The following is a 27,717-nucleotide window of genomic DNA, read 5'->3' as shown; positions in this document are numbered from 1 at the left end:
TTCCAGAAGGTTGGTGAATTTCTGATATTCCAGACTCCAGATATAACTCAACCTTTTGATTCTGTTAAAATCGACTTTTTGATCTCTAGAAACATTTTTAACTTCAATTGCAGTTAAGTTTTGATACAAAGTCTGATTTGGAAATTATTTTCAACTATTTAATAAATTTTTCTTAAATTTGGGCGGGGCTTTTTTAGGAGCTGGTCAGTGATGTTAAACCTCAGAGATCAAAGAAGGTGCTGGCTCGATTCAGTCAAAGGCATTTTATAAGTTTTGACTTTAACTTAAATTCATTTTTACATCCAAATTTCTTTTGCCAAAAAAACAAACAAACTTTAAGTATAACAGAATTTAAAATCTAGTGATACAGGGAAGCAGAGTGTTTTCCTCTTCTTGGTCTGGACACAATTTGATCATCTGTGAGGCTCCGCCTCTCCATGACCACAGTGGGTTGTGATCATTGTGCTTGTCTGCTGTGAGCTCAGGGGGGGCAGACTTTCATGAAATAGATGAGACAAAAGAAGGAATGTGTCTTTGCACCAGCCTGAAGTCTGCTTTCGTTAAAGCCTTTGGTTTCATCGGGTCCGTCGTCACATTTGTCATTTCAAGGAGGAGGAACGGAATTCAGTAGATGGGAAGATGAGATTTTGAGGTGTTTATTTCAATCTGAAACAAATGAAACCTGCAACACTTGTTCATAGAAAACAAAAAGGTACTACATCGCCCCAAATGCGTCACTTTCACAAGCTTCAGCAGCTGTTAGAAATTAGAAAAGTTTCCAGACTTGCTTTAGTGAAATGTCAACCTTAAGGTGCAGCAGGAGGCTCGGAAGGCCTTTCAGAAACACTACAGTAATGTCTGGATCGTTGGTGGGGCTGGCGCTGGAGCTCTGGTGGTTCCTGCTCTTCCTGTCAGAAGAAACGCTCTACGACACGACCCGGATCTTCTTCTCCAGCTTTTGTTCCGGGAAGAGGAACCTCCTCATCACATCGTCCAGCTCCTCCAGAGCCAGCTGAGCGTGAGTGACTGCGACCTCGTCTGGGTCTGAGCGAATCACCCACTTCAGGGCCCGGTACAGACCCAACAGAACATCCCCGAGAACCTGCAGGACAAACAAACACAAACAACACGGGAGCTGACTTTCCTGTTTCCATGCCGATGAAGGTTGAGCTCCTCATCCTCCCAACCAGTTTGGGGAAAAAAACTTCTTCATCACTTTGAAGCTGCAGGAAAAAGTCTATTTCTCACATTTAGAAAGAGAGGTGGTTCTATTGGTCACCTGGACCAGCAGAACCAATAGAATTCATCTGGACATAGTTTCTGCAGAGCGGCAGTTCATTAGAAATTCACCTTTGAGTTGTGGGTGGAACCCCGCACCCCCTCCCGTCACCCAAAGCTAAGAACTATTTGTTTGTGTGCTCTCCTGCTAGCTTACAGCCCCCACACCCCCAACCCAACACCACCAGTGCAACAAAAACGGTGAGAAATGTTGGAGCTATCCAGGCGTACAGCTTGGACAAGGAAAATAAAGAAGTATTGGACAATCTGGTGGCTTCTGGGAAATTTCCAGGGCTGACAAAATGCCAAGCGGCCATTCTTATCAAACACTATTGAGTGAATTTGGACTCAACCGTAGTTTTTTCCAATTGTAGATGGCGAGGCTTTATCTGCTGACCTCCACAACATCGACCACACCCTATTTGAAAGAGGGAGGAGCCTAAGGAGATTTAATTAAATTCCTATGACTGTATAGAAAAAGAATCTTCTACATAAATTGAAAAGAAGCTAGAAGTGATTCCTAACCCTCCTGTTGCAAAGGTTCGTTAGCGCTGAGCGGCAGAAAACATCAGAATCCAAAAGGTTTTTTGTAAAATCTGGATTTTTCTAAAGCGCTCTCTGAGAACTTCGGGAAAAGTTTGATCCGTTGACAAAACTGTGTGATTTCAGGCAAACTATCTGCTCTCCTCGTCATTTCACTCGTCTTCTCCGTAACCCCCCCCCCCCCCCCCATTCCTCTGTCAGCATCTTTGTTCCTAAACCTCAGGGTGTCATTAGAGCCAATGACCACAGCCCCCCCAGCTGTTCCAATAATGACAGGACCTGGACCGAGACCAGCAGCTGGACTCGGAGCTTCATCACACCTGAGCCATCTGCTCCTGGAGGGGCAGGGAACTTTCCCACGGGGGGGCAGGGAGGAGCAGGGAGGCGTGGCCCTCGTAAAACCTGCTTCTCATCTCTTTCAGAACCAATTTTCACTCTTAAACACATTTCACCTCTTTTGGAATTTCAAATACATGTTTATTGTGTTTTTATTTTGAGTCCAGAAGCTTCGTGGATAAAGATCTGGGGCCTCATTTATAAACGTTGCGTACGCACAAAAGAAGGCGTACGCCACTCTCTACGCAATAGTTGAGATTTATAAAAAGCAAACTTGACGGGAAAATGTGCGGTCCTTCACGCAAGCTCTGACCCAGGCGTACGCACAAAAATGGATGAAATGAGAAACGGCGACACCGTCGGCAGATGGAAGAAACACGTGGAAGTGAAAATGACAATACTGCCTCTCAGAAATAACATGAAGACTTCACAAAGCAAGTCTTACAATTAACAGCTACACGAACACCCGTTTGATCGATCAGCAGTGAAACAAACAAAAAAAATCAAACGAAAATTACAACAAAAATTCAAATGAACACATATTTGCAAAAAGAAAAGTGAAATATGTTCTGCAATATTGGCATGTTGTGCAATTCATCCTCATAAATAATATAGTTAACAGAACGAAATAATGTACAAAACTGATATTCCTGTTAATGTGTCTGTCTGGCGGAGCAGATATAGGTGCAATCAGACAGACAGACAGATGGATAGATAGAGAGAGATGCATTAATTGTCCACTAGGGAAAGTTGTTTACATAGTAAAACATGTCTTCATAAGCTACAGAATTATGGTATTCATGCATATGCCTTTAGTTTGTTTTATTTTTGATAAAACAATGTATGGCGTATGTCTCAACCATTCAGAAAGCAACACCCCCCCCATGGCAGACACCCTCTGGCGATGCAGCGCTAGACGTTTTTTTGCCTCGACTTTGATGTCCGACCATTTCTTTTTTATTTAACCACGGTCCGAGGTTGTGAGGCTACAGCATTAACGGCGTCTGCCACCGTCTGCCACTCACGTGGCTTTTTGGCATTAGTAATGCCCACACTGTGCCCTCCAAACAACACTTTTTTCCTCTTTTACACCTCGCCATCGATAAATTCTACTTCACATTAAGTGAAGATACGTTTTTTTTTATTTCCTCTCTGTGTTTGCCATGGTTTCGCAATCACTGAATATTCATTTGTGGGCGTTTCACGGACTATTTATGGGCAACTATGGGTGTGTCATGAGGCCGCAAAAGCTGCGCTACATTTAGAATGGTTGTGATTTATTAAGGGAAAGATGCGTAGGATGTGCGTGCGCACGGTTTTATAAATCCGAATATTTCTGTGCGTACGCACATCCTATGTTTCATCCGTACGCCACTTCTGACGCAAATCCTACGCAATGTTTTATAAATGAGGCCCCTGGGCTAAACAGCGACACGCGCCGCATGAATCCATGTGAGCGCTCATTAAAGCCACTACCTACATTATGAAACGTCGCTTTTAGGGTTTCGGCCAACGAGTCTTTACGTGAATTCGGTTTTGAGCTGTTCAGAATTTTTGGTTGGTTGAAAATGATGCATATTTTACGTAGTTCATACGCAATTATTACACAAGTCTTACGCCATTGTGCGTGACGTTTGCAAGATGCATACAAAAAGTTGTGGCTTTCAACGACCGTTCCAAGTATGTTTAACCGACTTTTCACACATGTACCACCGGCGCACAACTTTTATATCACACAGACATATATAACTGATGCACAAAAGCAAAACAACAAAAAATATAAACAGCACAATAATCACGCACAGTTCATGTTCTACGTTAATTTCCGTGTTTTTTGTGTGGTTTATTTCTAATACATCAGTGAAAAGTTCACATAAAAGTTTTTTTTATCCAAATCCAAATAAATTATAACACAAATACACCTGAAAATCTATTTTTCAGCTTGATTTTCATTTTAGCTGGGTTTTTATGTCGGTGCAATTTCATGATTTTATCTTTACTGTGTTTTAATTCTTATTTTATTTGGTTTAATTTAGCAGTTTTGACCTGCATTAGAAGGCACTTTGTGTTTCTTTCTGGGAGACGTGCTACATAAATAAACTGTACTTAATACTTACAGGTTTTAAAATATATTTTCTTTTGAATTTATGAAACTTGTATGATGTGTAAATATATGTTAGTGGTTTAAAATGGTCCAAATCTCACAGAATATGCTTTAATTTGACTTTGTTTAAAGTTTAAACCTTTCGATTCACTGCAGAAGAAACTGCATCCTGATCAGAAACTGGTTTGTTGTGTGTCTTTGAATGGCAAACGCTCAGAATGATTTGGTTTCACAGCAAACTAACTCGATGGCGTTCCTGCGTTAGTTCCTGCTCACCTCTGTGGTTTTGTCACTGAGTCCTCGCAGCAGCAGAGCGATGACGTGGACGGCGGCTCGCCTCACCTCGGCCTCCCTCTCGGTTTTTATCAGAGCCGTCAGGCAGGAGCTGAGCTGAAGGAACACAGAGGCGTCGGTTTTTACAGCAGTTCAATAAGAAACCAGTTCAGCTCATAAAGAGCCAGTTCACAACCAAGACTGTGTGAAAGCACTACACATAAAACAAACAAACAACAGATTACAATGTACGATTTTATGTCTGCCAATCAAAAATAAACAAAAGAAAACGATAAAAATAGAAGGAAAAGCAAGGAATAAACCTCCGACAGAACCAGAGTCAGATGGCTGAGAGGCCAGAAACACAGGAACATCTGTACCAATGCATACAGATTGTTTTAGATGGTGTTATAGTAACTGCAACAGTGAGAGGGGAATCAACACAAATCCCTGGAAAATCAGTTACAAGACAAAAGCAGAAAAACAGTCCGTTTAAACAATTTGGAGCCAGAAAGCAGATGGTAAAAAAAAGTCACTGAGTCTCTAATGGAAGACAAGTGACACCTGTAAGTTACTGCAGCAGTGAGAGATGAGGAGGCAGATGTGGAACATCTGCTGAAAACTACAACGAGAGTCCAGGAGGATGGATGAATTCAAAACCACTAATATCTGATGACAAATGTCATCGGTTAGAAACTACAACAATGAGACACTTGGAAAGAGACACAAGAACTCCAGAAACGCATTGATGGGTGAAAGATAAATAAAAAAAAAATTTAAAAAAACAATCTTAAACTCGGCTTTGCGAAAGATTTGTAATGGTTGCAGACTCGTAAATCTAAATATCTACCTTTGTAACATTCAGAAATCTTCTTCCAGGAGGAACACAGGCTTCCCTCTGGGATCTATTAGGATTTCTCTTTTATTAATTTATGTAGCTGGGACTTTCTGTTTTCTCTGGGACCATTAAGAAAACAAAAAGAATAAAATAGTAAACACTGGGACACTGACAGGAGCTGTTCAATTTGAAATTACACCTTTAAATGATGTGAATTCCATTAAACCTGTTTGACTCCTAGCGCAGTAAAAAAAAAAAAAAGTCAAAGCTGTTAAAATGAGGTGTGTTTGTCCGCTTGTGCCCGACCCTGCTGAGGTCAGAGCCAGAACTGGACTGGATCGATTGATGATGGGGTCAGACATCAAACCGGAGCGGCTCCACGGACACACAGAGTCTGTGTGGAAAACTCACAGAGTGCAGGTCATGAATAAAAATCCTGTTCTTGCAGCTGACAGAGCTGCTCATTCAGACCAGCAGGCTGCCATAAACGTGCACACCGGCACGGCTGCAGCTTCAACGCACCCGCAGACCGCTGCAGCGCCAGCGAGCACGCACGTGAAGCTGCGGTCAGCGTGTTCAAACGGGAGCTTCTCCTCCCGTGTCCTGATGAAAACCCAAGGGAAAAACTTTTTTTTCTATCTTCTGGGAGGATTTGGAACTTAAAGTCAAAGAGAAAAAAAACTCTAGAAGTGTGGGATCTTATCCTACGGTGGTCCGGTTTTCTTCAGGTCACTCAAATCAATATAAAAGCACCACCAGAGCAGGTAAAGCAGAGAATATCTGCAGCTGTCGGCTTCCAGCTGACATCATCAGCATCCCCCTCCCGTCAGCGTAAAGAAAATATGCTCAGCTGTTGAATTGCTATGTGCTTAAAAAAATCCAAATGTTTAACAGAATACATAAAAAAAAGATGCTTTTTAGAACAAAAAAGTTTCAGCTAATGAAAGCTGACATCATTTCAGAGCCCTTTAAAGAAATTCCACAAAGCACGGTTTTCTGTGCCAATCCTGTCAATATTCATTTATAAAAAACTGAAATCCACGATCAGATTCTCCTCTAAACTGATTCTTTCGCGGGAAAACAGTTTTCTGTTCATTTTTAATGTTTTCATCAAAATGTTGTGGGTTTTCAAACACTCCTTTTTGTCGCCCCCCCCCCATGCTGACTCGGGACATAATCTGTTGGTTTTATAGCCAGATGAACACAATCGGATCATAACAATCATAACTAATCATAATTCATGCTGATTTTTTCTGTGCGGCTCTTAAAGAAAATGTTGGTTCTGAGTTTTACAGAAAAAAAACTTAAGTGAAATAAGAGAAAGCAGCTTTTCATAAAACTGGTTCAGATCCATTTTAAGTTAAATCATATTTGGCAAATCAAATTAAATCATTTGTGAGTTTGAATCAAATGGATTCAGTATTTTTTTCTACTAGAAGAAGCTGAAAGCAAAAGACAGAATTATTTTGTGAATTATTGAAAACCACGTTTAGATGACGTGAGACTTTTGAACCAAATTAATCAGATTTCTGAACAGACAGGTTCCTTTTGAGGCAAAAAAGGCAGGATGTCATAATGGGATGAGTTTCTATTCTAAATAAGATTATTTGAGAAAAAAGAGCAACATTGTTTCGTTTAAAAAAAAAGGCCATATATACTTGTAAAAAAACACAAACCTGCTTTAATCGTTGGACCATTGTTAGGTCACCTCTTTTTTAAATTCTTCTTTTTCCAACTCCTAACCTGATCTCCACACAGTTTTTAGCGGTTTTCTCTTTAAAGACTCACTCCGATTATCTTTTAATCTATTGCAAAAGCGTTCCGGGCGCTCTTTTGATTAAGATGATGCCGCTTTTAGCCCGAATCAAACACCCGGTTGTTTTTTAGGACGTAGCTTCTGCAGAGCAGCAGAACGTCATCCGAGTTGTGGGTGCGACTGTTGGTGCAGAGCAACGCCGCCCCCTTTCACTCCCCGTCGCCAAGAGCTGGGGGCAAGAAGCGTGTGGCCCGCCGAGCATAAAAAACTCTTTTTCAAACGGAATTTCTTTTTTCTGCTCATGATTCACAACAATTTGAATAAAGGAATACTCAGAAGTGCTTTTTTGAGCAAAGTTTTCTTATACATGTCCTCCATCATCAACTAGAGAACACTTTAAAAACACATAAATCCTGATTTTCATCAGAGTGTGAGAGTCCCGGTTTGTTCTCACCTCCTGGGTCAGCGGCCCTAGAGCATAGTCCAGTTTCTGACAGAGCTCTCCCAGGTTTGACAGACAGCTGGCTCGGACGACTGCGTCAGGGTCCCTGGTTCCTTGCAGGAAAACGCCCACTAGAGGCTGACCGAGGTGTGGCGCCAGCTCACCTGGAGACCAAGCAGACAGACAGACGGTCACAAAGCTTGACGGGACCAGATCGTTCAGAGGCTGAGAGCAGACATTAGAACATTGTGTTTCGTATTTTCCGTTGTCTTCCCCTTATCCTTTGAAAGTCTGTTTTTGAGAAAAATTGATGGCCTAGACATCAAAAATAAAAAAACTGCTCTACATTCTACTGGCGGCCAGTAAGAAAGTAATAACCAGAAAATGACTTAAACCTGAACAACCAACGACAGAGGACTGGATTGACGTTGTACAACGAATTTATATAATGGAAGGAATCTCACAGTCATTACAAATACGTCTGGATGTTTTTAACGCTACTTGGTCTATGTGGACAGAATGTGTAAAGCCTATACAGTCAGACTTTATGTGAAACGTCACTGAAAACATGTCATACCATTTATGTTTTGAAAATCCCTGCTCCCTCACATGTTCTTTAATTTTATTTTATTTTATTTAAAACAGGGAACGCAATAACATTGTAATCTGTCAAAGCAATGTACAATTCCACCCGGAGGTAAGACAAAATGTTTTGGTGTTTTCTTGTTCTCCCTCCATCTGCAGACAGCAGAACAGCTGCTTTTTCTGCAGCTCCACTCCCTGTCTGACTGAATACTTCCACGCCAACCAGCAGCACAGCTGGGAAACCCGTCAAGTTTCCAGACTACAAGGGCTCACAGGATTCTGAGTGCCAGCAGCCAGAACATAGTCACCAAAACAGAGCCAGACATTGACTTGGGAGCGCATTCACACAGCCAGGCGAGTCAGAGAAGAAGACCTCATTCATCAGTTCCCGCTTGGCCGAGGATGAATCCTGGCGTGCCGAGCGTTCGAGTCAAACACAGCGGCACTCTGCGGAAAACTGAAGCGCCTTGCAGACGGGGCCCAGACATAAACCATCTGATTGTCCTGGGAAGAGACACGATGGCAAACTGGCACCACAAACGGAGAGACGAGCACCAAATGAGGGGTGGGGGGGGGACGGGGGGGGGGGGGGGGGACGGGGACGACACTCAGCATCACATCTGACCGAGACCTCAGATAACTTCAGTTTCTGTGTTCTGTGACAAAAACTGTGAGTGGTGTCACAGGAGATGGAAAGGTTCTCATTCAGATTTATATCTTAAGCTATGCCTCAAGTTCTTTAAAGAAAAAAAAACAGTGTATGTGTTAAATGAGTCATCTGTCATATCCATCCATTCATTCTCAGAACCCACTGAATCCCTTTCAGAGTCACAGGGTTGCTGGAGCCTATCCCAGCTGCTATTGGGTGAGGGCGGGACGTATCCTGCACAGGTCTGCAGTCCGTGACAGAGCCGCACACTCACCTTTACACAATTTGAATTCACCAATGAACCTATGAAGCACGTTTTTGAACTGGGAGAAAACCGCAGAATCTGCAGAAACCTGAGGGAGGAGAACAAGCAAACTCCACATAGCCGGGATTTGAACCAGAACCTTCTCGCTGTGATGCAAGAGTGCGAAAGTCTCACAATATTTAAATGAAGCCTTTTGGGGTTCAAACACATCTTTTTTAACTAGTGTTTGTTTTTTTAAAGTCAGTTCTAACATTTTATTTAAACATTGAAATTTGGTGGTAAACTTTGTTTGTCCTTCTCTGCAGCTGACATGGTAATTTTATTACATTTATTATTTATAAATAAACACTTTTTTTGGTTTATTTGTCTTCTTTAAATGTGATTTATGTGACATTCCATTCTTTAAACACTTGGATGAAAAGAAAAAGTAAGAAAAGTAAATATAATTAAATATTTCGTTAAATTTTGTCTGTAGTTGTAAAATGTGTCCCTGTTTAGAACCTTGCTACAAACGTATTATATTTCTGTGTCAATTTTTATTTATTTACACGTCATTTTATCGTGGCATTCTGTGTTTTATCATTTTATTCTTAATTGTTTTAAATCTGCACTTCACGTTTCAGATGTCTGAAAGCTGCTTTATAAATAAAGTGGGATTTGATTTGTATTGTATGTACAGATGAAAGGACTTTCTCTGAAACACCAACTTTGATGTGGAGTTTTTGTCTCGGCTCTTCTTTGGCAGCAGGTTCACTGAGTTTCTCTGTGCTGTGGTCGTCCCTACAGGGTTAGAACCCGAAGTTTCTGCTTTCAGCCACTGTACAGACAGTTTCTTTGTAACATGCAGCGGCTAAACGCTGCGCCCGATTACCGCCCGCTGCTGCTACTGCTGGACTTCCTTTTCCTTCAGATACACTTAGCATCTCAAAGCTTCCATCGTATCTCCCCTTTGTTCCACCTCACATGTTTTAGCAAAGAGGTGAAACAGAGTAATCTGCTGTTTCACCGTAACATTACTCCACTGCAGAGCCGCTGAATCGACCACATCTTGGGTGCAGAGTTGCTGCTCTTCTGCTTGACCTTAGACTAAAATCACCTCATTCTCTTTGATTGGTGTTTCACAAAAACAGCACACAGGAGAACTTTGGACTTTCATCTTCTCACAATGAGAAAACACACGGAGAACTAGTGCGGAACAGTTTTCCTAAAAAGCACAAAAGAAGGACTATTTAGGACGACAATCAGGCTTTTCCTAAGCGTAAGATTTAATGCGAAGGAGCCTTACAACGTCAAACACATGACCTACCAAACACATAAAGTGATACTTTGTGAGCAGAGTTTTCTATATTATATAAAAAATGTTGCTAATAAAGTCATCACTGTCCCTCGTTATAATGCGGTTTACTTTTTGCAGTCTTGCTGTTTCACTGATTTTGATGAAATTTGCATGCTTTAGTTTTTTAGCTCACTGTGTTCTGCTTCCTGATTGGCTACAGATCACTGTCGATCCTTCTCATCCACACCGCGTCTCCTGTACAGAATGTTACCCAGATCTACATAAATCTTAAGATCGTCAGCAGATCTTTGTTTTCATTCATAAAATTGGACTTATTTTTCTATGAAGCTTTAATTTGAGAGTTTAAACAAGAGAGAAAAACATTAATGTCTGTTTTAAGGAAAGTACATAAATAGTGTAGTGAGGGCCTTAAAACATCTAGCATTATTGCGTAATTCTAGATGTTTGCAGATTTTGACGAGTTAGAACGTAACTGCAAACCTAACTCAATACTGACTAAACTCACCCAAACCACTGATAAGTTTGACTTCTTCCTGTTCAAATAAAATGGACTAAACTGTGTCTTTAACCAACATCATGAAGTTTAAACTTTCCTTAGGCCTCAGCCCAAACACAGATTCAGACACAAACATCCTCACCCATCGCTCTGCTCGCCCGCATCAGGACCTCCCCCATTTTTAGCCGGGTCTCCAGCGAGCGTTCCTTGTTGGAGGAGGGCAGTGAAGGTCCGTGCTGGAAGTCTCTCAGGAGCCTGTCCAGGATTCTGTCCGGGTAGGAATCGGCCAGCGCAGCCAGACCTAGACATGGGGAAAAAAACAAAAAAACAACAACATCATTCTCTTCCAGCATAGACACAAGCCTGCTGAGATCAAAGGGGAAAGTTTACCTTGAATGGCTGACAGGTAGACGAACGAGTCTTCGTGCTCTAGGTTCTCTAAGAAAAGCTGGGGAGGAACACAGAGATTATAAAAAATAAAACACGTAGAGGTTAAAGCAGAGGATTAATCTGCAGACCGCCAAACTGACATCAAAGGGAATTAAAAACCATGTGAAGCACAGGTGTGTGTGTGTGTGTTTTTGGGGTGGGTTAGAGATCAGGAGAGGAGGCAGAATAATCAGGAACCTCAGAGACAAATCAATAAATGGGATGATGTGCTGTTTCAGCAGGGACCTCTGATTAAAGAGAATTGGAAATGAACCGGCTTTCCGTCTTCAGCGAAGCCCCCTAACAAGCCCCGGGAGACCCAAGGGGCTCCCTGAGGACCACCTTCTGCTCACTCATTCATTATAGATGACCCAGAGGACACATATCTCAACTCAGGATGCTCAAGCTCAGAACCTCTCAGAGGGGCTCAGATCAGGTTCTGATCTTTCACAGTTTTTCGCAGAAACGTAATGAACTATTTTGAAAAAAGTATATCGTCTTTGCTGGGCAGTAAGAATCCTGACATGAAGTCAATAGAAAGAGAACAATAAAAGTAAATATCTTCTTTTCCTTCATAGACCATTACCTTTGAGGTAAACCAAGAGGATTAATCAAACCCAACTCTGTTTTGACATGATCCACCGTATAAGAAGGCCAACTTCACCTCTACGCGTCTAAAGTATTGATCTGTATTGCTTTACAACCTGGAGTTCATCCATCATCACATCCATATATAGATTGCCTCTGCAAACCTGACCTCCACTTTTTGACCTGTGCGGGCCTTAAATGATGCCAGATTGCTGATCTGCAGAAGTTGTTCAAGCTGGTGTCCATGATCTTCTCAGCACTTCCAGTCAAGAGTCTCCTCATTTTCTATATGTGGTTCCACACCACAGGTCAGTAAATACAAATATTACAAATGGAGTTTCACACTGACACATTTAGGATCTGTTTTTTTTTTTAACATCTACATGTTTTCATTCGATCAGATATCCAAAAAAATGAAAATGTGTTTTTATGCAGATGACATACTGATTTACATAAACTTAGTATAAAAGTATGATCTTATGTAAAAGTAAAGAGCCTGCATTTATTGAATAAATGTCAGAATTTTGGAGTCAACTATAAAACCCACAGTCACACCAAAACACAGAAAGGTTGAACAGTCTCAACCGTATTTATGAAACCATTTTCTAAATTTTATTCACAGTAGACCTGTAACACCAATTATTTAAGGCTATGGAAGTAGAATTCACTTTGACAAGTTGAATATTAATTTTACGTCTTTTACTTTCATTCTGCTTCTTTTATTTGGATACAAAACCTTATTTTTGGCAGTTTGCAGAATGACCATCCAGCAAGCTTAAATATTGCTCTCACTGCCCCAACGATGTTGATCTCATGTCTTAATTTGAGATAATAGAGTAACAAATAACTTTAAAAAAAACATCAAAAGCACTTAAAAGTCACAGCTTCCTTCAACCAATAACACAGAGGCCAATGGGAGCAATGACTGGAATCAGTGTCTTGGCAAAAAAGGTGCTATATCATGAATCCACATACCATTAGGACTTTCTCCTTAGCCTGCACAGTCTCTGGGTCCTTGAGTTGCACCATCTGGGTCAGGGTTCTCAGAGCAAAGGCTCTGGTTGGCACGTTTGGGTCACATGCTTCAAGTAACCAATCAGAAAGGGGCTTGGTGGGACTTTCAGGATTATGGTTCGAGTTCTTTGCTCCTGCAGAGGATGCTGGGTGTGGACTGCTGGTGCGGACAGGTGTCCTTGATTCCTTTACTTCATTGATCTGCATTGTGCTGCCATTTGTTGAGGTTTTGGGGTTTCTGGAGCAGCTTGCTGCAGGTGCAGCGAGGTTTTCAGGCCGGTAGGCGCCACGTGTGGCGATGACAGCTCTGAGGTTGGCTGCCAGCTCCTGGATGACCCCATCTGGGTGCAGCTGTGAGAGGGAGTCCAGAGGGGGGAGTAGCTTTGACATCAAAGCATAATCCTCTGAGCTCACCTGCAAAACAAATGTTTAGATATGGAAAGTAGAAACTAGTTATCCTTATTTGAAATATAACATCTGCTGCGGCTAAAACTGGAGTTACGCTAATAACCAAGATGGTCAAATACAAATTCCAGGATACTTTTAAGATCTGTAGGAAAAAATCAATCAGAATTTTCAAAAGATTCATATTAACAATCATTTTATCATAAACTGCCCATTGATGGGCTGGAAAATTGGTCCAGGTTATATAGCACCTTTAACCAGTTGTAGGTGAGATAGGCTCCAGCAACCCTGTGACTCTGAAAATGGATGGATGGATGATTAAACTCAACCAGACACACAAGAGCTTCTTTTTCCATGAACATCCTCCAGTTCTGCACCTTTAATACAAAGGTTCTTTTGTTCATGGCTTAAAACAAATGTATTTAAAGTCCAGCAATTACATGCAGAGTTATCCAAGGATTTATTCTGGGTCTTCGGCTATTTCAAATTTGGATTTTGACTTTTATCAACATTAGCTATTGATATTTTTCAATGTTTAATTTCTTCATCTTCTAATCCGTTGTTTCCCTTTCTGGGTCACTGGGCTGCTGGAGCCTATCCCGGCCACTTGCAGGCCAGGCAGGGGACACCCTGGACAGGTCGTCACTCTGTCACAGTCAAAGTTAAAACTTTACTTACGGTAATTATCTGGATATACAACTGAATTTTTACCAAACTTACCATGACTGAAAACATCCAGGCATTTAGGCATTTCAACTGTTATTTTAACTTTAAACATTTAATTAAATTTTTCTTACAGAATGTCACTCCGTCCCACTAACTACTTTTGCATTTAACATACAATATAGCAGTATTAGCAGATATTTTTGCACCTTTTAGTTTTCTCTCAAGTTATTTTTTCCTTTTTTGATTCCTCACGCTCTTTAGCTCAATTATCATTTTAAAGTGTTCTTCAGTAGTACTTTTTTATCTTAAAAAAATCATCATTAGCTGATCATTGTTATACTTTTTTAGGTATTTCTTATGGGCAATAATACATTTTGGTAGTTAATTTAACCTTTCTCATCATCATTTATTCGTATGCTGCTTCTTTTTAGCTGAATTGCTTTTTTGATTGGCTTTTATAGAATTTGCTGGTCTTTACATGTATAGGTGGCTGTACTTTTTGTATACATCAAATAAATCACTCATGCAACCTGTGGTGTGGACAGGATAGTGGCCACCAGACCCATCCCCATGCTTAACGTTTGGCTCTCCACTGGGTTCCCCACATGTGGCTCCAGGACCGTATCCAGTCCCACACAGGCCCTTTCAAGTAGGGTCGCCATAAAGTCAACAACCTGCAAAGACAAAAGGAAAATAAAAAACAAAAAAAAAAATCATCCCTGAGGTTTGGAAATAAACCGACCAAATTTAGTTCCTCTGCAAAAATCCGTTAAAACAGAATCAAGTCTAAGCTTTGAAGACAGCACAAAAAAGCTTTCACTGCAGAGATGGAACTGAAAGAAGGCCACCTACTTTATCAACAACACATTTTGTGTTGTTTTGTGTAAAAACTATGGATTAGCATAAAGTAAGTGAGCTCCTTTTATCAGCAGAACTCTTACAAAACATAAAAATCATCTAAAAATGTGCACCAAAAAAAAAGATCCAACAGGTGACGGCACATCAGAATCACTTTATTTGCCAAGTACAGTGCATGTACAGGGAATTTGACTTCAGTGACCTTTTATAGATCAAATATGGCTCTTTACAGTTAATTAAAATTATTTTGAATGTTTACTCTGTGGTTGTCATGTGGTTTGTTTGTGCTTCTATTTGTCTGTGAATTTATCTTGAAGTTCTTGTTTTAGCCTCTGATCAATGAGCTTCTCTGGCTTAGTAAATTAATTTAATTTAAAAATAAAATAGTAAATTATATTAGTTCAACTTTTTGCTGTCTCAGCATTGTGTTAATTGTTTTTAATGGACTTAAACCTCGGCTGACAGCAGAGGCCTCTTCCTCTCCGCCTTTCTGCTCTCACCTGTGTGGTCTTCCTCAAGAGCTGAGAGTGCTGCAGACTCTCCACCATCACAGCCAGAACCTGAAGCAAAGCCAGCCTCTGGCCCTGACGCTCTGCATGACTCAGCATCTGCTGCTCCACCTCCAGCAGCGTCATACTCGACACATCTGCCTCCTCTTCGTCCTTCACCTCCTCCTCTCCTGCAGTGGCCCAGCTGGTCAGCTCCTGCAGGAGGGCAACACAGACTAAAAATGTAACCAACATTTGCGGATCAGTATTTTGTGCTTCATCTGGGAAACTCTATTCCATATGTGAAAAATATTCACTTGACCCCTGACTCAAAAAAACAAAATCTTTTTTCTTTTTCTTTGAAAACCTAGAGTAGGGGCGCGGCTGTTTAAATAGGAATCTGGCCTGCTTGTGGTTTACCTTCAGCAGGTCCAGGAAGAAGTCACCAGGCAGGTCCGAGTCCTTAAGTTCAGCCAACAGGTGCATGAGACACTCCAGCCTCCGATGTTCTCCAGACAGCTTCTCATAAAGCTCGTCATCCTCATCGCTGCAACACAAGCAGACAGGTGAGAAACAGAGAGGGTCAACAGAGCCCCCATTGCACATGTTCGCTGCGTTCACCTGCACCCATCTCTGCAGCTCAGTCTGGCACCTCCATCGCTGCCTGGAGTGAAGCAGAAGCCCTCCGCCACGTCGCTCTTCGTCGCCTGCAGGCCTGACAGCTGCCGCAGCGCCAACAATGCAGCAGAAGCCTCAGACTTACCCAGGAACCACAGTAAGATCTCCTGACAGAGGTCGCTGCAGATTGAACAAATAATGTATGAATGACATTAAATAATGTAATTTTATATTAAAGAGTGAGTAATGAAAAGGGATAAAATTTAAAAAAATGTAAAAAAAATAAGAAGAAACCCCAATATAAACTCCCAAAGAGCAATATAATGCATTAAGACATGTTAAAATTAAACAAAATGTGTAAAAAAAAAAAAAAGAAGAAGCCAACAACTACTAAACTACTAAAGAGGTAAGTCTCTAGTTGATAGTTAAAACTGTTTAGGTCTGAAATCGCGTGTTAGTCAATAATGAGGTAATAATAAGATTGAAAAGCTGGTAGACAATGGATGTCCCATAAAGAAGTCCTCATCTTTGCAGATGATCAAGTCGTATTAAAGAACAACATTCCTCTCAGCACAGAGCAAAGAAGACTGCAGGTGAAACCAGAAAACAACTACATTCTACAGAGCTCATCTGGCAGCTAAAAAAGGGAATGGATACTTTGTAAAGATACCTCAAACAACCAGTTACAGGACATTAAATTCCATCTCTGCTCAAATCTTTGAATCAGAGGTCAACCGCTCTACCTCTGTTCCACGGCTGCCCCAACAAAGCCTTTATAGGGCATTTATTTACCGTATTTTCCGGACTATTAGTCGCTCCGGAGTATTAGTCGCACCAGCCCAGAAATGCATTATAAAGTAGAAAAAAACGCAGATGAGTCGCACTGGACTATAAGTCGCATTTTGACGGGAAATTTATTTGACAAAATCTGGGACCAAGAACTAATAACTTTCACAGCCTCATATGACACAATCATAGCAGACTGTTTATCTCATAATTTCACAGTAATTCTTTCTCAAACCTATTTATTTATTCCTTTCATGAAGCATCATTGGCCAACTAATACTCTGTTTTCATCCTGTATTTGTAGAAACAGTTGTCATTTTTATTGCATTTCTGAATCTATGAAATCATTGGAAAATATATTATGTTGTTAGCCTTCAAGATCTTACTGTATAAAAAAGTTTGCTGATTCTCTGAGTCACTTAACATACTCTTAACACTTAACATACCTCATACATCAAATTGACCCAGGAACATCATCTCTGTTCCTCACAAATGAACATAACAGGAGGGTTAACAATGTATTTATTTCAATTTATTTCTAATATAAGTCGCTGCGGAGTATAAGTCGCACCCCTTGCCAAACTATGAAAAAAAGGGCGACTTATAGTCCGGAAAATACGGTACATTTGTAGATGTTCCTCCTAAGCCTTTTTAAGATGTTTATTAGTCATTTATCAGCATTTATTAGTGTCTTACAATTTCTTTCTTTTATTCCTTCTTTTAAAATTACAACTGAATAAAATTATATCTAGATTTTTGATTTATTAGTTGGCAAAAAATAAACAAAAAATAAGTAAAACTAGCAAGATTTAAAAGACAAAAAGTCTAAATGAACTAAAGGGTTGATTAAGAAACCAAAACAAAACAGGACTGTCTAGGAACATTCAAAGGAATGTTATTTTCTGGCAAACAGGGCAGGTGTGACGTTTACCGCAGGTGGGAGACGTTCTGTTTGGTGAAGCAGAAGAGCGTAAAAATGACAGGGAGAACTTCTTCAAGCGCTGCGAGGAGAGCAGGAGATGGACTGTTTCCAACCACCCAGATCTGACAGACACAAAACACACAAAAAGTGAGACAAGAAAGAGACGAGCTCCACCCTAATCCATCTATCATAACATCTTCGGCAGCTTCCAGCTGTTCCAGGTCCGGCGCAAACGCATGCAAACTCCACACAACGTTACCTTAACCACCATCAAACAAGTTACTGACAGCTTGATTTTTTTTAACTAGATAGTTGCAGTATTAAACAACAGAGAAGTCAGAAAGTTTCCAGACTAACAGATTTGCACACTCACCTTGTATGTGTCCTCCAAGCAGCGCGTCAGCTCCGCCTCTTCAACGACCACCTGGCCATTGCTGCTTTCTGACAGACAAATGTGAATTTATTTATTTGTGTCAAAGTGACATAAAAAAAAGCAGCTGTACTGTTGTTACCACTGCAGGCGGTGCAGCAACGCTGCAGCGGAGCGAGCAGGGGGGCCAACAGGTACTGCTGAGTAAAGGTGGGCCTCTCATGCACTAAGGTGAGCGCCGCCCTTGTGGCCACACGCTGAAACTGCTGAGCTGTCAAATTGTCTTTGAAGTGCAGAAGGTCGAGGACCTGAAAATCAAAAACAAATATGTTTTTTTTATGATAATGTAGTTTTTGTCAGAAATTCTGCCAACATTAAATGCACCATGAGCTTCTCTGTAATATGATGTAACAAGAAAAGCATGACTTAAGCCACACCATCATCACAGAGTAGCTAATGTTTAATTGAGACAAGAATGACGCCTCTCGTTTAGACAACAGGAGAAGTTCAAACATTAAACATCATGTTTATGAATATTTTCCTAATATGCTTTTGCTTTGATTAACGTGCTAGTGTGATTTTTAAATCCATCTTTACATCATGGATGAGGCCAAAGTCTTTTTTCACTGTCTGCTCCAGCAGAATGTCTCTTGAACATCAGCTTCAGACAGTGCTCATGTGAGGAGCTGACCTGAGGACAGATGAGTCTGAAGTAGGCATCTGCTGAGGTCGACTGTTGGGGGCAGGCCACCAGGATTCTGGCTACAGCATCACATTTCCTCCAGTCAGACTCGCCCCCTGCAGGACACAAGCAGAACTGCAGGCTTAAAGCACATCCATTTTTAGAACCTGCATGTTCTCATACACGGTTGCTAGAGCCTATCCCAGCTGAGAAAACTTGTTTACACCCTGTGTCACAAGGCCACACAGACATAAAACAACAAACACTTGCAGTCACGCTAAAAGGGACAATTTAGAGTCACCAATTATTAGTGGTGTAACATTACACGTAGTTGAATCGAACCGTTTAGTTACGGCAGTTTTGGTTCGGTTCACTTCTGTACTGTTTCAGTTCGTTTTTTCTTTTTTCCCCCTGCATACGCATTGTAACGACCCAGCTGTTTTGTCACTTCTAGCGGGGAAACGAGAGCCGAGCTGCTTATGAACTAGATGCGTTGACTGTCATCGCACCATACTCCACTCGCCCTCTAACGGTCTCAGAGAGAGAGTAGACAGAGAAACAGATGCGCCATCTCCTTTACGACGTTAAAACCCATTTATTATGAACACATGTGAACAGCGTAACAACATGAACCTCACTTCTCTTCACAGCTCTCTCAGTGATGGTGAAGGATTCAACACACAAGATCAAAAGATTTCACACTTCCCATGAGTCTTAGTGGCTATAGGCGAGGCTAACCCCCAGGTCGCCACTGTATTAACTTTGCGCCGAGGCGGAAGTAATGTTAGCCGTGAGTTTCCTCTGAGACGCTATTAGGTGACGGACAGTAAGCGTGTCAACATATGGCTAATGCCGACGCGAGGCCAGAGATGAGCCCCCCCCCCCCATCTGCTTACGCTCTCCTGTGTGGGGGGAACACTTTGGCTTTGTTGTCAGCATTCATGCAGGTAAATGACAGTTAGATAAGTCGAATGCTGTGTGTTGACATTGTTACACAAAGGTAACTTATGCCACAGTAACGCATCTAATCTGTTAACCAACTTAAAACGGCATCACCAACTGGAACAATCAGGTCTACAAGAAAAAAATGTTCAAGTTAAAATGTTTATTTTCAGGCCAGCGTTAATGATTAAAGTTTTTGGTTCCTGGCAGCTAATAGTTTTTCTTATTTTATTAAGCAGATCACCTTCGTAGGTCAATTTTATTTATTGTTATATGAAACCAATAAATGCATTTTGTAAGTAATTTTTTTCTGCCTTAGTTTTTTGTACTGAAAAAATACCGAAAATAGATAGATGGATAGATAAAATCTTTATTAATCTCCCAAGGGAGAAATTCAGGTGTCAAAGAGCTCTTTGTAAAGGTTTTTATTGTCATTTTTAGCAAATACATCAAAACGGAGGAATTATGCGGCAGAGGAATGTTTATTGCAACGCCTCACCTGTTCCCCCTTCCAGGACGGCACGGACCACAGCCTGCACGCCATGAGGTTGCATGAGACGCTCAGACAGCAGTTGACCACACAGACGCCTCAGCCAACCGGGCGCTGATCTCAGACCTGCCCTGCCGCCGGACGTGGAGGAGCTCCCGAGCCGAGCGACCTGCGGCAAAACGACCATCAGACGGGACTTTCAATCAGCTTTCATTCTCAGGAATGAAAGCAGGAAATATTTTCAAACGCAGGATTTTACCCCAAAGCTTTATAACAAACTTAACAGACAAGCATTTACTCTTTCCTTAAAGTAAATAAAATAACTTTAAAAAAAGATTAAATAATAACGACCAAAGAGAAAAACAGGAGGCAGCAAATTAAATCAAAATCTGTGCACACAAGTGTCTGGCAGCACATTCACAAACTACAGTCAAGAGTTAAACAAGAGGTTGATAGAAATAAACCAGAAGGATGAAAGATTTTCCAGCAGTTTTCTTTCCATCTACAGGCATGTTTATCTGAAGGCATTCAGGTTTTTAACCCTTTAAGCTTCAGCTGGAACACATTTTTGAAACCATTGTTAGCAATTAATTAAAAAAACTGTACAAAATGAAAACTGGTTGCTTTTCTCAATTAAACTGCTTTATCTGGTGCTCTATTTGCAGAAAGTTGTTTGTTATACTTTGAAATCATAAAAAAAGCTGTTTTTTTAAAGTACTTTTAAAGCGCTGTCATCATGTGAGCAAAACCTGCACCTTCAGGTTCCTGCAACTCTCACCACACAGCAGAAGCTTTATCTAAGTTGATCTCCAAAATGTAGCACCTGTTTGGGTCCACCTTGGAGGATCAGAAGCTCCTTGATGACGATTGGCTGGTATACTTTTTCCAGGAGACCCTTGAGGGCCACTTGACACGCTTGACACTCGTCACCTCTCAGCCACTGAGGAGAACGCAAAAAAGTGGTTAATTTTTAAGTAATGCAAACTGAGCTTTTAATAAACCTTTGGTTTTACAGCGGTAATCAGATTACAGCTGAAGAGCTGCTTCTGCTCTCAGAAATGGACACTTATTGGTGGGATTCACGTTTTTACCCTTTCGCCCTCTTTCTGAGGCTCATGTCCGAGCTGACTCAGCGCTGCCATCATGTCCCCCAGATGTCGTGTGAACACCAGAGTGGCGAGCGTTGACAGCTCTGCCAGCTGTAGCAGGACATTCGTGGTGGTAAGAAGGCGTCTTCTTGCAGGGGGTAGAGCCTCCTGGCAGATCAGTTTTTCAACCACGGCCCCAAACGCTGACCTGTGGCCCAGCGGCACGCCAACGCCCGGCGCCAGGAAAGGACAGAGCCCCAGAGACACCACAAACTGCAGAGCGGTGCTGAGCGTCTTCTGCTGTGACACACTGAGAACATCAGGGGGGAGAGGCGGAGCCATCTCAGCTGTTTGAAGTCTGGCTGCAGACTGAGGCGGGGCCAGCTGGAAGCGCTCCAGCTCCATCGTCATGTGATGCACGAGCGCGAGGAGCAGCAGGAGACACTCCTGAACAAAGCTCCATGTGGGGTCCTCTGTGTCACTACAGAACCACTCTGCCGACAGCTTCACCTCCTCCCTCAGCCTCTGCACCTCCTCAAAGCTGCTGTCGCTCTGGAGCCGCTCCAGTAGCAGAGCCCTGTTGGCCTCCAAAGCAGCCTGGAGTGCCCCCTGCTGGGAGGCCTGAGCATTGGCTTCTGTAGACAAAATCGAGAAGAAGTAGATGCAAGTGCCCCAGAAAAAAATAGAGAATCATTTCTTTTTTTGTCTTACATTCTCCATCTCCAACTTACAGCCCCTCAAACCCCCAACCTAACATTATTGGTGCAACAAAAATGGCGAACAATATTGGAGCTAGCCAACCCCAGTCCAGCCATCCAGTTTTTTGAGCCAGATTCCAGCTCAAAACAAAGACGCCCATGGATGCATCAGAATAGAGCGGAGCAGCCAGGAGCTTGTGGCCCGCCCAGCGTATTTTCTACGTCATAGGATCTTTTACAAACGGCATTCCTTCATCTGGTCCTGATTCACATAGAATAATAAATACTCCGAAATGCAATTTTAAGCTTAATTTTCTTAATATATGTCCATAATCATCAGGCGTGGGTATTTAGATGGTTTTGTAAGTGTGTCTACGTATGGCAGAAAGCAGATAACACAGAAGACACGTGTTTCTGTCTGCAGCAGTGTTATCTCCTCGTTTTCTCGTGGCTCACTTACCGCTGAGAGGTTTTGTGAGGACATTTAAGGCCAAGATGAACGCTGACGTCATTACCGACCGCAGACCTTAGATTTAAAGACGCAAAAATAAGTTCAAAGACTTGTATCGGCTTTAACCTGTCATTTTTGGATGGCCACGGCTATGGTGCTGCGATGCTAAAGCTAAAAACATCTCGGAGCGTCATGACGTTGCCTCTACGTCATGACGTTGCATCTACGCAAGACGGGATTGGCTGACGCTGGCACGCAATGACGCAACAGATTCAAATGGGATTTGGTTCAAAATTGGTGACAAAAATTTGCCTCAAAGACACTTTAAAAGTTTCAGAAAAACAGTTTCAAAGACAAAAACTGGTATTAAAAAAAGATCTAAACTTTATTAAAAAAATTTATAATATACAATTTATGAACAAATTGAACTGCAACTTGAATGTGTCTGGGAGTGGGACACAAGGGTAATAAAAAAGAAAAACATAAACAAGTTTTACATTTTTTATCGTTTAAAAACTATTTTTCTACCTATTGCTTCCAATAATTATAAATAATACAAAGCAAAATTGTACAACAGTGTCTCCTGCTAAAATACATCTGAGAAACATAAAATCACGTAAAAGTTTAAATTACACCTACTCCCAATAAGTTAGGAAGATTGTTATTTATACGAGTGCTTTTCCTATATGGTCTGGCACTTTTAATAAAATGCGTAAAGATTTCACTAATAATGAATGAGAGGAAACACGATTTTTATTAGTTTGACATTTACTCCCAAAATTAAGACAATAATAATGATAGTCCCAAATAACAAACACTGAGCGTGTCAATGGTGAGTATTTCCAGCATTTGCTTCAATGACAGCCAGGTCTAATGCTCCTCGCCAGCCTCATGATGTTGTTTTGAGTCAATGCGCTCCAATCTTCCACAAGCGCTACATGCCGTTCTGCCTGGTCACTTGGCAGTATGATCAACTAGCTGGTCCTAGACTGTTCAGGTCAGGGGGTCACTGCTAGCCGTACTGTATGAGGCACTCTCACTTCCTGAAATTGAGATGTAATAATTCTGGCACCATGTGGTGGAGCATTATCATCCATGAACAGAAAGTTGGGGGCATCCTGGTGGAACCGGGGGATGATAATGGGTTCTATTATGTGAAAGGGCAGTGACTGAGCCATCCACAATAACCAAATTGGACTCTCTGACTGTAAAAGACCCTTTTTAATTGTTTTCTTATTATTGTTTAACATTTCTTTTGATTGAAGATGCCCTTAACTTCAAAAAAAGTATGTTGAAGATGTAAAAGAACATTATAAAAAACAGTGTTAATATTTGTAATGTGTTTTGAAGACTTTTATTGTGAAGGTCTCACCTACTTCTGTGAAATCCCTGTGTCAGTTTAACAGAAACAAAAAAAACTGTTAACAGCTGACGCTACGGCAACAAAGAAAACAGACAAAAAATGGAAGGATAACTGTGTAAAGCTGTAATGTGTTTTTGGCATCTAGCTGGAAGGCGAACAGGTATGATTTTTGGTTATGTTTACTGCACACATTTTGTGATTATTTTCAATTGTTTTATGTAAAATAACAAAATATGTTTCTGTTTGAAGTTATCCAACAATCTAACGCTACTAGCTGAGGTAAAGAATGATTGTATATCAAAAAGGAATTATTGTAAGTTTGTTTTTATGCTTTTCTTCAGCTCTTACGGTGTGACTATGACTATAAATAAATGGGTTGGAATACCCCATCATAGTCCATCAGTTACTATCATTGAGTCCATCGTCTGAATCAAGTCCGGCTGGAATACTACACTGACTACTCTCTGACTTGACTGTTGCACCTCACTCACCAAAGCAAACCCTGGGAACCATGTTGACCTTGGCGTATCGCTCACCTTGCCTGATCCAGCAATGCTGAAAACCATTATTAATGTGCAAATTATTTCTTGCACAGAAATGACTATAGGACGGTAGACATTTGCTGCTTTGTCAAGGTCACATGATCTTGTCTTTACAGCAAACATTCACAGCGATGTCTTGGTGTTAGTGTAGTCACCTGCAACGGTCATCTTTAAAGTCAAAGCGATGGAGTTGGCTGTGAATGGTCTGTCTGGAAACCCAAGTATCCCACACATCTGGTAAACGGGTCTACAGCTGTGTGACATTTGCTAAACCATGTCTGAGTGCAGACGTCTTCAGGTACTGGCCATGGTTGCGGTCTGTCGCTTCTGGATCGGTCACAATCCTGCCAGTAGTTCTGAGTCTTGATGCAAGTCTGCTGATGACACTTTGAGACTAAACCAAGCGTCTGCCTGCCTACTACCTACCCAAAGGCACGTACACAACGTATTCATGTGGAAAACTCAAAATAAGGTGTCTGTCCCAATTACTTCCCTGTCCCAAAAATCTTTGAAATCAGACACTATACTAATCATCCAGTTTTTCCAAAATATCCCTAATTTATTGCATAGCCTAGATAAAACAGCTGAATAGCATTTGAAAATTAATGTGCACAGTTAATCTGCATACACCAAATTTCTTCAGTCCCCCTCCCCATAACGAAGGGATTTCACGGCTCTACAGTCAAACTCATTGGTCTCATATGCAGGTTGAGACCAAAGATCCTTTATACACAGCACTTCACACTTGATGCAGGGATACCTATATATAATATAAAAAGAAACAGGACATAGGCCCTCAAAGAATTAAGTTTGGCAGTCCTGATCAAAATGTTTTTGTAAGAAACAAATTCTCTATGACCAAGCTTTATTTATCCACTGAATATTTCTAATTTCAGAAGCTGCCAACATAACTTTTCGGAAAATGAAGTATTCCATACAGCTTTGAAAGCAGAGTTTTTTCTCCCCATTTCAGCAACTTAAACTGATTAGAAAATTAAGCTGGAACATTTGATGTATACTGCAATGTTTGATCACTTCTACAACTGTTAAAAATCAATAAAACAGAATCACCACAATGTGAAAAGCAAAGAGTTTATTTGCACCAAATATGGGTAAGGAAGGCCATCTTGAAGGTTTCGATCAATCAAAAACTTCAAAAGCTCCGTCTGGCCAAACCATCAGGAGGGTTCAGGATGAAGTCCACGGCCTTTTTTTGGGATTCAACCCCCTCGGGGTAAAGCTAGCCTTTGTAGCAATGTTCCTCTTTCGCAGGTAGTTTGAGTGAGAGTCCAGAGTGAAGACCGGATCATGACCGTTCATGTCGGTGAAGAAAGGCTCCTCCTGATCAGGAGCATGGCTCCAGCTCTCCTCTGCAGACTGGTGGGGGCTGCTGCTCCCTGCAGAGGCAGCTTCAATGATTTCTGGATCCCAAAACTGAAAGAACTCTGGGATGAAATCGTGAGCCCGGAAACCTGGATCTCTAGCACCACCCATGTTGCTGCTCTGGAGGAGCCTTTGACGGTTGGAACGGTCAGAGACAGAAGATGGTTCCTCAGACAAATCTGATCCAACAGAAAAAGGTGAAAGGAAGAACGGCCACATGTGGTTCAGTCCTAGACTGCTCGATCCATCTGAAGACGAACAGATTCAGCCAACTGAGTTACATTCACACCTTAAACATGACTTTCTTCACCCATATCTCACCTCCTTGTGGAGGAGAACAGCTGATGCTGCCAAGCAGCAGACAGGATATCCAAACCCTAAAAAGCAAATGTGGAGAAGAGCTAAAGTTTCAGGCTGGAGAAAATGATGAGTGCAGATCGACTTACTTCATTTCAGGAGAAAGGCTTCAACAGCTGTGGATGCAGGTTTTTGAGCCCTCACTGTGTGTTTAATAATAATAAAAAAGAAAGCTCTTTATTAATTTCTCCTTCAGACTAAGATCATGACTTGAGGTCATACCAGCTAACAGAACCACACCTCACTGATTGTGCAGGTGCAGCAACCTGCTCTCACCTGATGTTCTGAGCTGATTGTTTAGTGGAAGCAGCTGCTGATGGAGGGAAAAATGTCCAATGTAGTTATTTAAAGGCAGATACAAATACGATTTTTTTAAAAATACAGTTGAAACACAAGAGAAAAAAGAGAAATAAGCTAAACAGAAGGGAAAACACCTACAAAGAGGAAATTTGCAATTAATAGAAATTAATTAGAAGTTTATTTTAACTTCACGTGAGTAGGTGGCGATACACAAACTAATATTTGCAAAAAAATCACGAATAAACAGGAACTATGAATCTTGGATCAACCACTAAAGATCAAATCATAACAGGATTGAGGATGGGACACAGATTTAAATGATACACTACATTTACTGGAGAAACAACCCACTAGTCTGTGATTGCGGGAAAGGGGAAGAATCATTGAAGCACATTTTGCGTCACTCAATTGTATGAGGATGAAAGACAGCAGCTGGAGGATAGAGTACGATTGCCAGGGGGAGAGCAGCTGACTTTGAGGAAGCTGTAATTGGCTGCTGTTGGTTTTTTGAGGAAACTGGACTGTTGAGAATATTTTTTTTAATAGACTAGTTAGGTAGTCCCCCACTCCAACATGATGGCGGTATTGCACCTCGTCATTGGTGCCTCCCGCTATTTAAACCACAAGAAGAACCAGTAGGATGTCGGAGGGTCTGCTGATAAAGAAACCCTAGTAGGATGCCGATTACCTGGATCGGGTGCATTTAGCCAATGGCAGGTTATATGGACGACATAGACAGTAGCCCACGAGGCCTGGAGTTAGACACCTTTGTTCGGTGGATATTTTGTTTTCTTTTTAATATTTCCAAGCAGCCCCCACCGTGGGGCTGTTTTGCAGCTCTGAATACTCAACTAGAGCTTTAACCATTTTTCAAACATTTCACCTTTTCTCCATTAAACTTAACCAGGGGAAAGGTTGATTTTTTCAGAATGTTAAGTTATTCAGTGTCCCCTTTTGACATTACAAGACACTTGGTCTGGAAATTCTCCATTACTGATAAACTAGTGCAGGACTATGTAGTGCCCTGGATTTAAAGAGCAATGACATTATGCTCACTTTTTGAAAATTGACACCGATTTGACCATTTGAAAACTGTTAGACTAAAACTCTCATTTCAGTGTTCAAAATTGCCAATGTATGTAATCTAGTGATTAGTGCAGACTGGTTCTTCCACAGTAGCCTATGGTCAATTTCTAGGTCGCTAGATATGTTTGAACTACAAACTAGTGAATGCACTACAGAGTAGTGGAGTTCTGATGTAGCCATGGTTTCTATTCAATGCCATGAATCTTCCTAGCTTTATTCCTGTTAAGTGGGTTTTTTAATACCAATGAGAGAAAATTTAACAGGTTTAGTTAGAGAGACTCGAATGCCTACTTTGGAGGACAATTAATCCCAAATGTGTGAAAATATTT

General features: G+C 41.3%; 1 protein-coding gene and 1 long non-coding RNA gene across 4 annotated transcripts; both read right to left on the bottom strand.

Annotated features, from left to right (window-relative positions):
• Positions 1 to 640: 640 nt before the first annotated feature.
• Positions 641 to 22,617, bottom strand: tango6 (transport and golgi organization 6 homolog (Drosophila)). 2 transcript variants are annotated; one of them, XM_004070158.5, is made up of 18 exons: positions 22,367 to 22,617; positions 21,212 to 21,843; positions 20,944 to 21,060; positions 20,130 to 20,289; positions 18,698 to 18,804; positions 18,149 to 18,314; positions 18,010 to 18,077; positions 17,646 to 17,758; positions 15,932 to 16,108; positions 15,731 to 15,857; positions 15,323 to 15,526; positions 14,495 to 14,638; positions 12,855 to 13,307; positions 11,253 to 11,310; positions 11,005 to 11,163; positions 7,583 to 7,734; positions 4,538 to 4,651; positions 641 to 1,102 (listed from the first exon to the last, which is right to left on the bottom strand). In XM_004070158.5, the coding sequence occupies exons 1-18, from the start codon at positions 22,416 to 22,418 to the stop codon at positions 926 to 928; spliced, it is 3,180 nt and encodes a 1,059-aa protein (XP_004070206.1). In that variant the 5' UTR covers positions 22,419 to 22,617; the 3' UTR covers positions 641 to 925. The 2 variants fall into 2 exon arrangements, with proteins under 2 accessions (XP_004070206.1, XP_020559879.1); XM_020704220.3 differs by lacking the exon at positions 21,212 to 21,843 and having other exon boundaries at positions 22,367 to 22,579.
• A 2,723-nt stretch (positions 22,618 to 25,340) lies between these two features.
• On the bottom strand, positions 25,341 to 26,646 carry LOC101165054 (uncharacterized). Of its 2 annotated transcripts, none has more exons than XR_013656641.1 (4): positions 26,632 to 26,646; positions 26,092 to 26,315; positions 25,967 to 26,022; positions 25,341 to 25,893 (listed from the first exon to the last, which is right to left on the bottom strand). It is a non-coding gene; the product is annotated as an uncharacterized LOC101165054 (long non-coding RNA). The 2 variants fall into 2 exon arrangements; XR_013656642.1 differs by having other exon boundaries at positions 26,092 to 26,312.
• Positions 26,647 to 27,717: the final 1,071 nt, after the last annotated feature.

This window comes from Oryzias latipes, chromosome 6 (assembly GCF_053564925.1).
Source record: "Oryzias latipes strain Hd-rR chromosome 6, Olatipes_Hd-rR_3.1".
NCBI lineage: Eukaryota > Metazoa > Chordata > Actinopteri > Beloniformes > Adrianichthyidae > Oryzias > Oryzias latipes.
The sequence above is the reverse complement of the archived record's forward strand: the minus strand, read 5'-3'. Positions and strand labels throughout refer to the sequence as shown.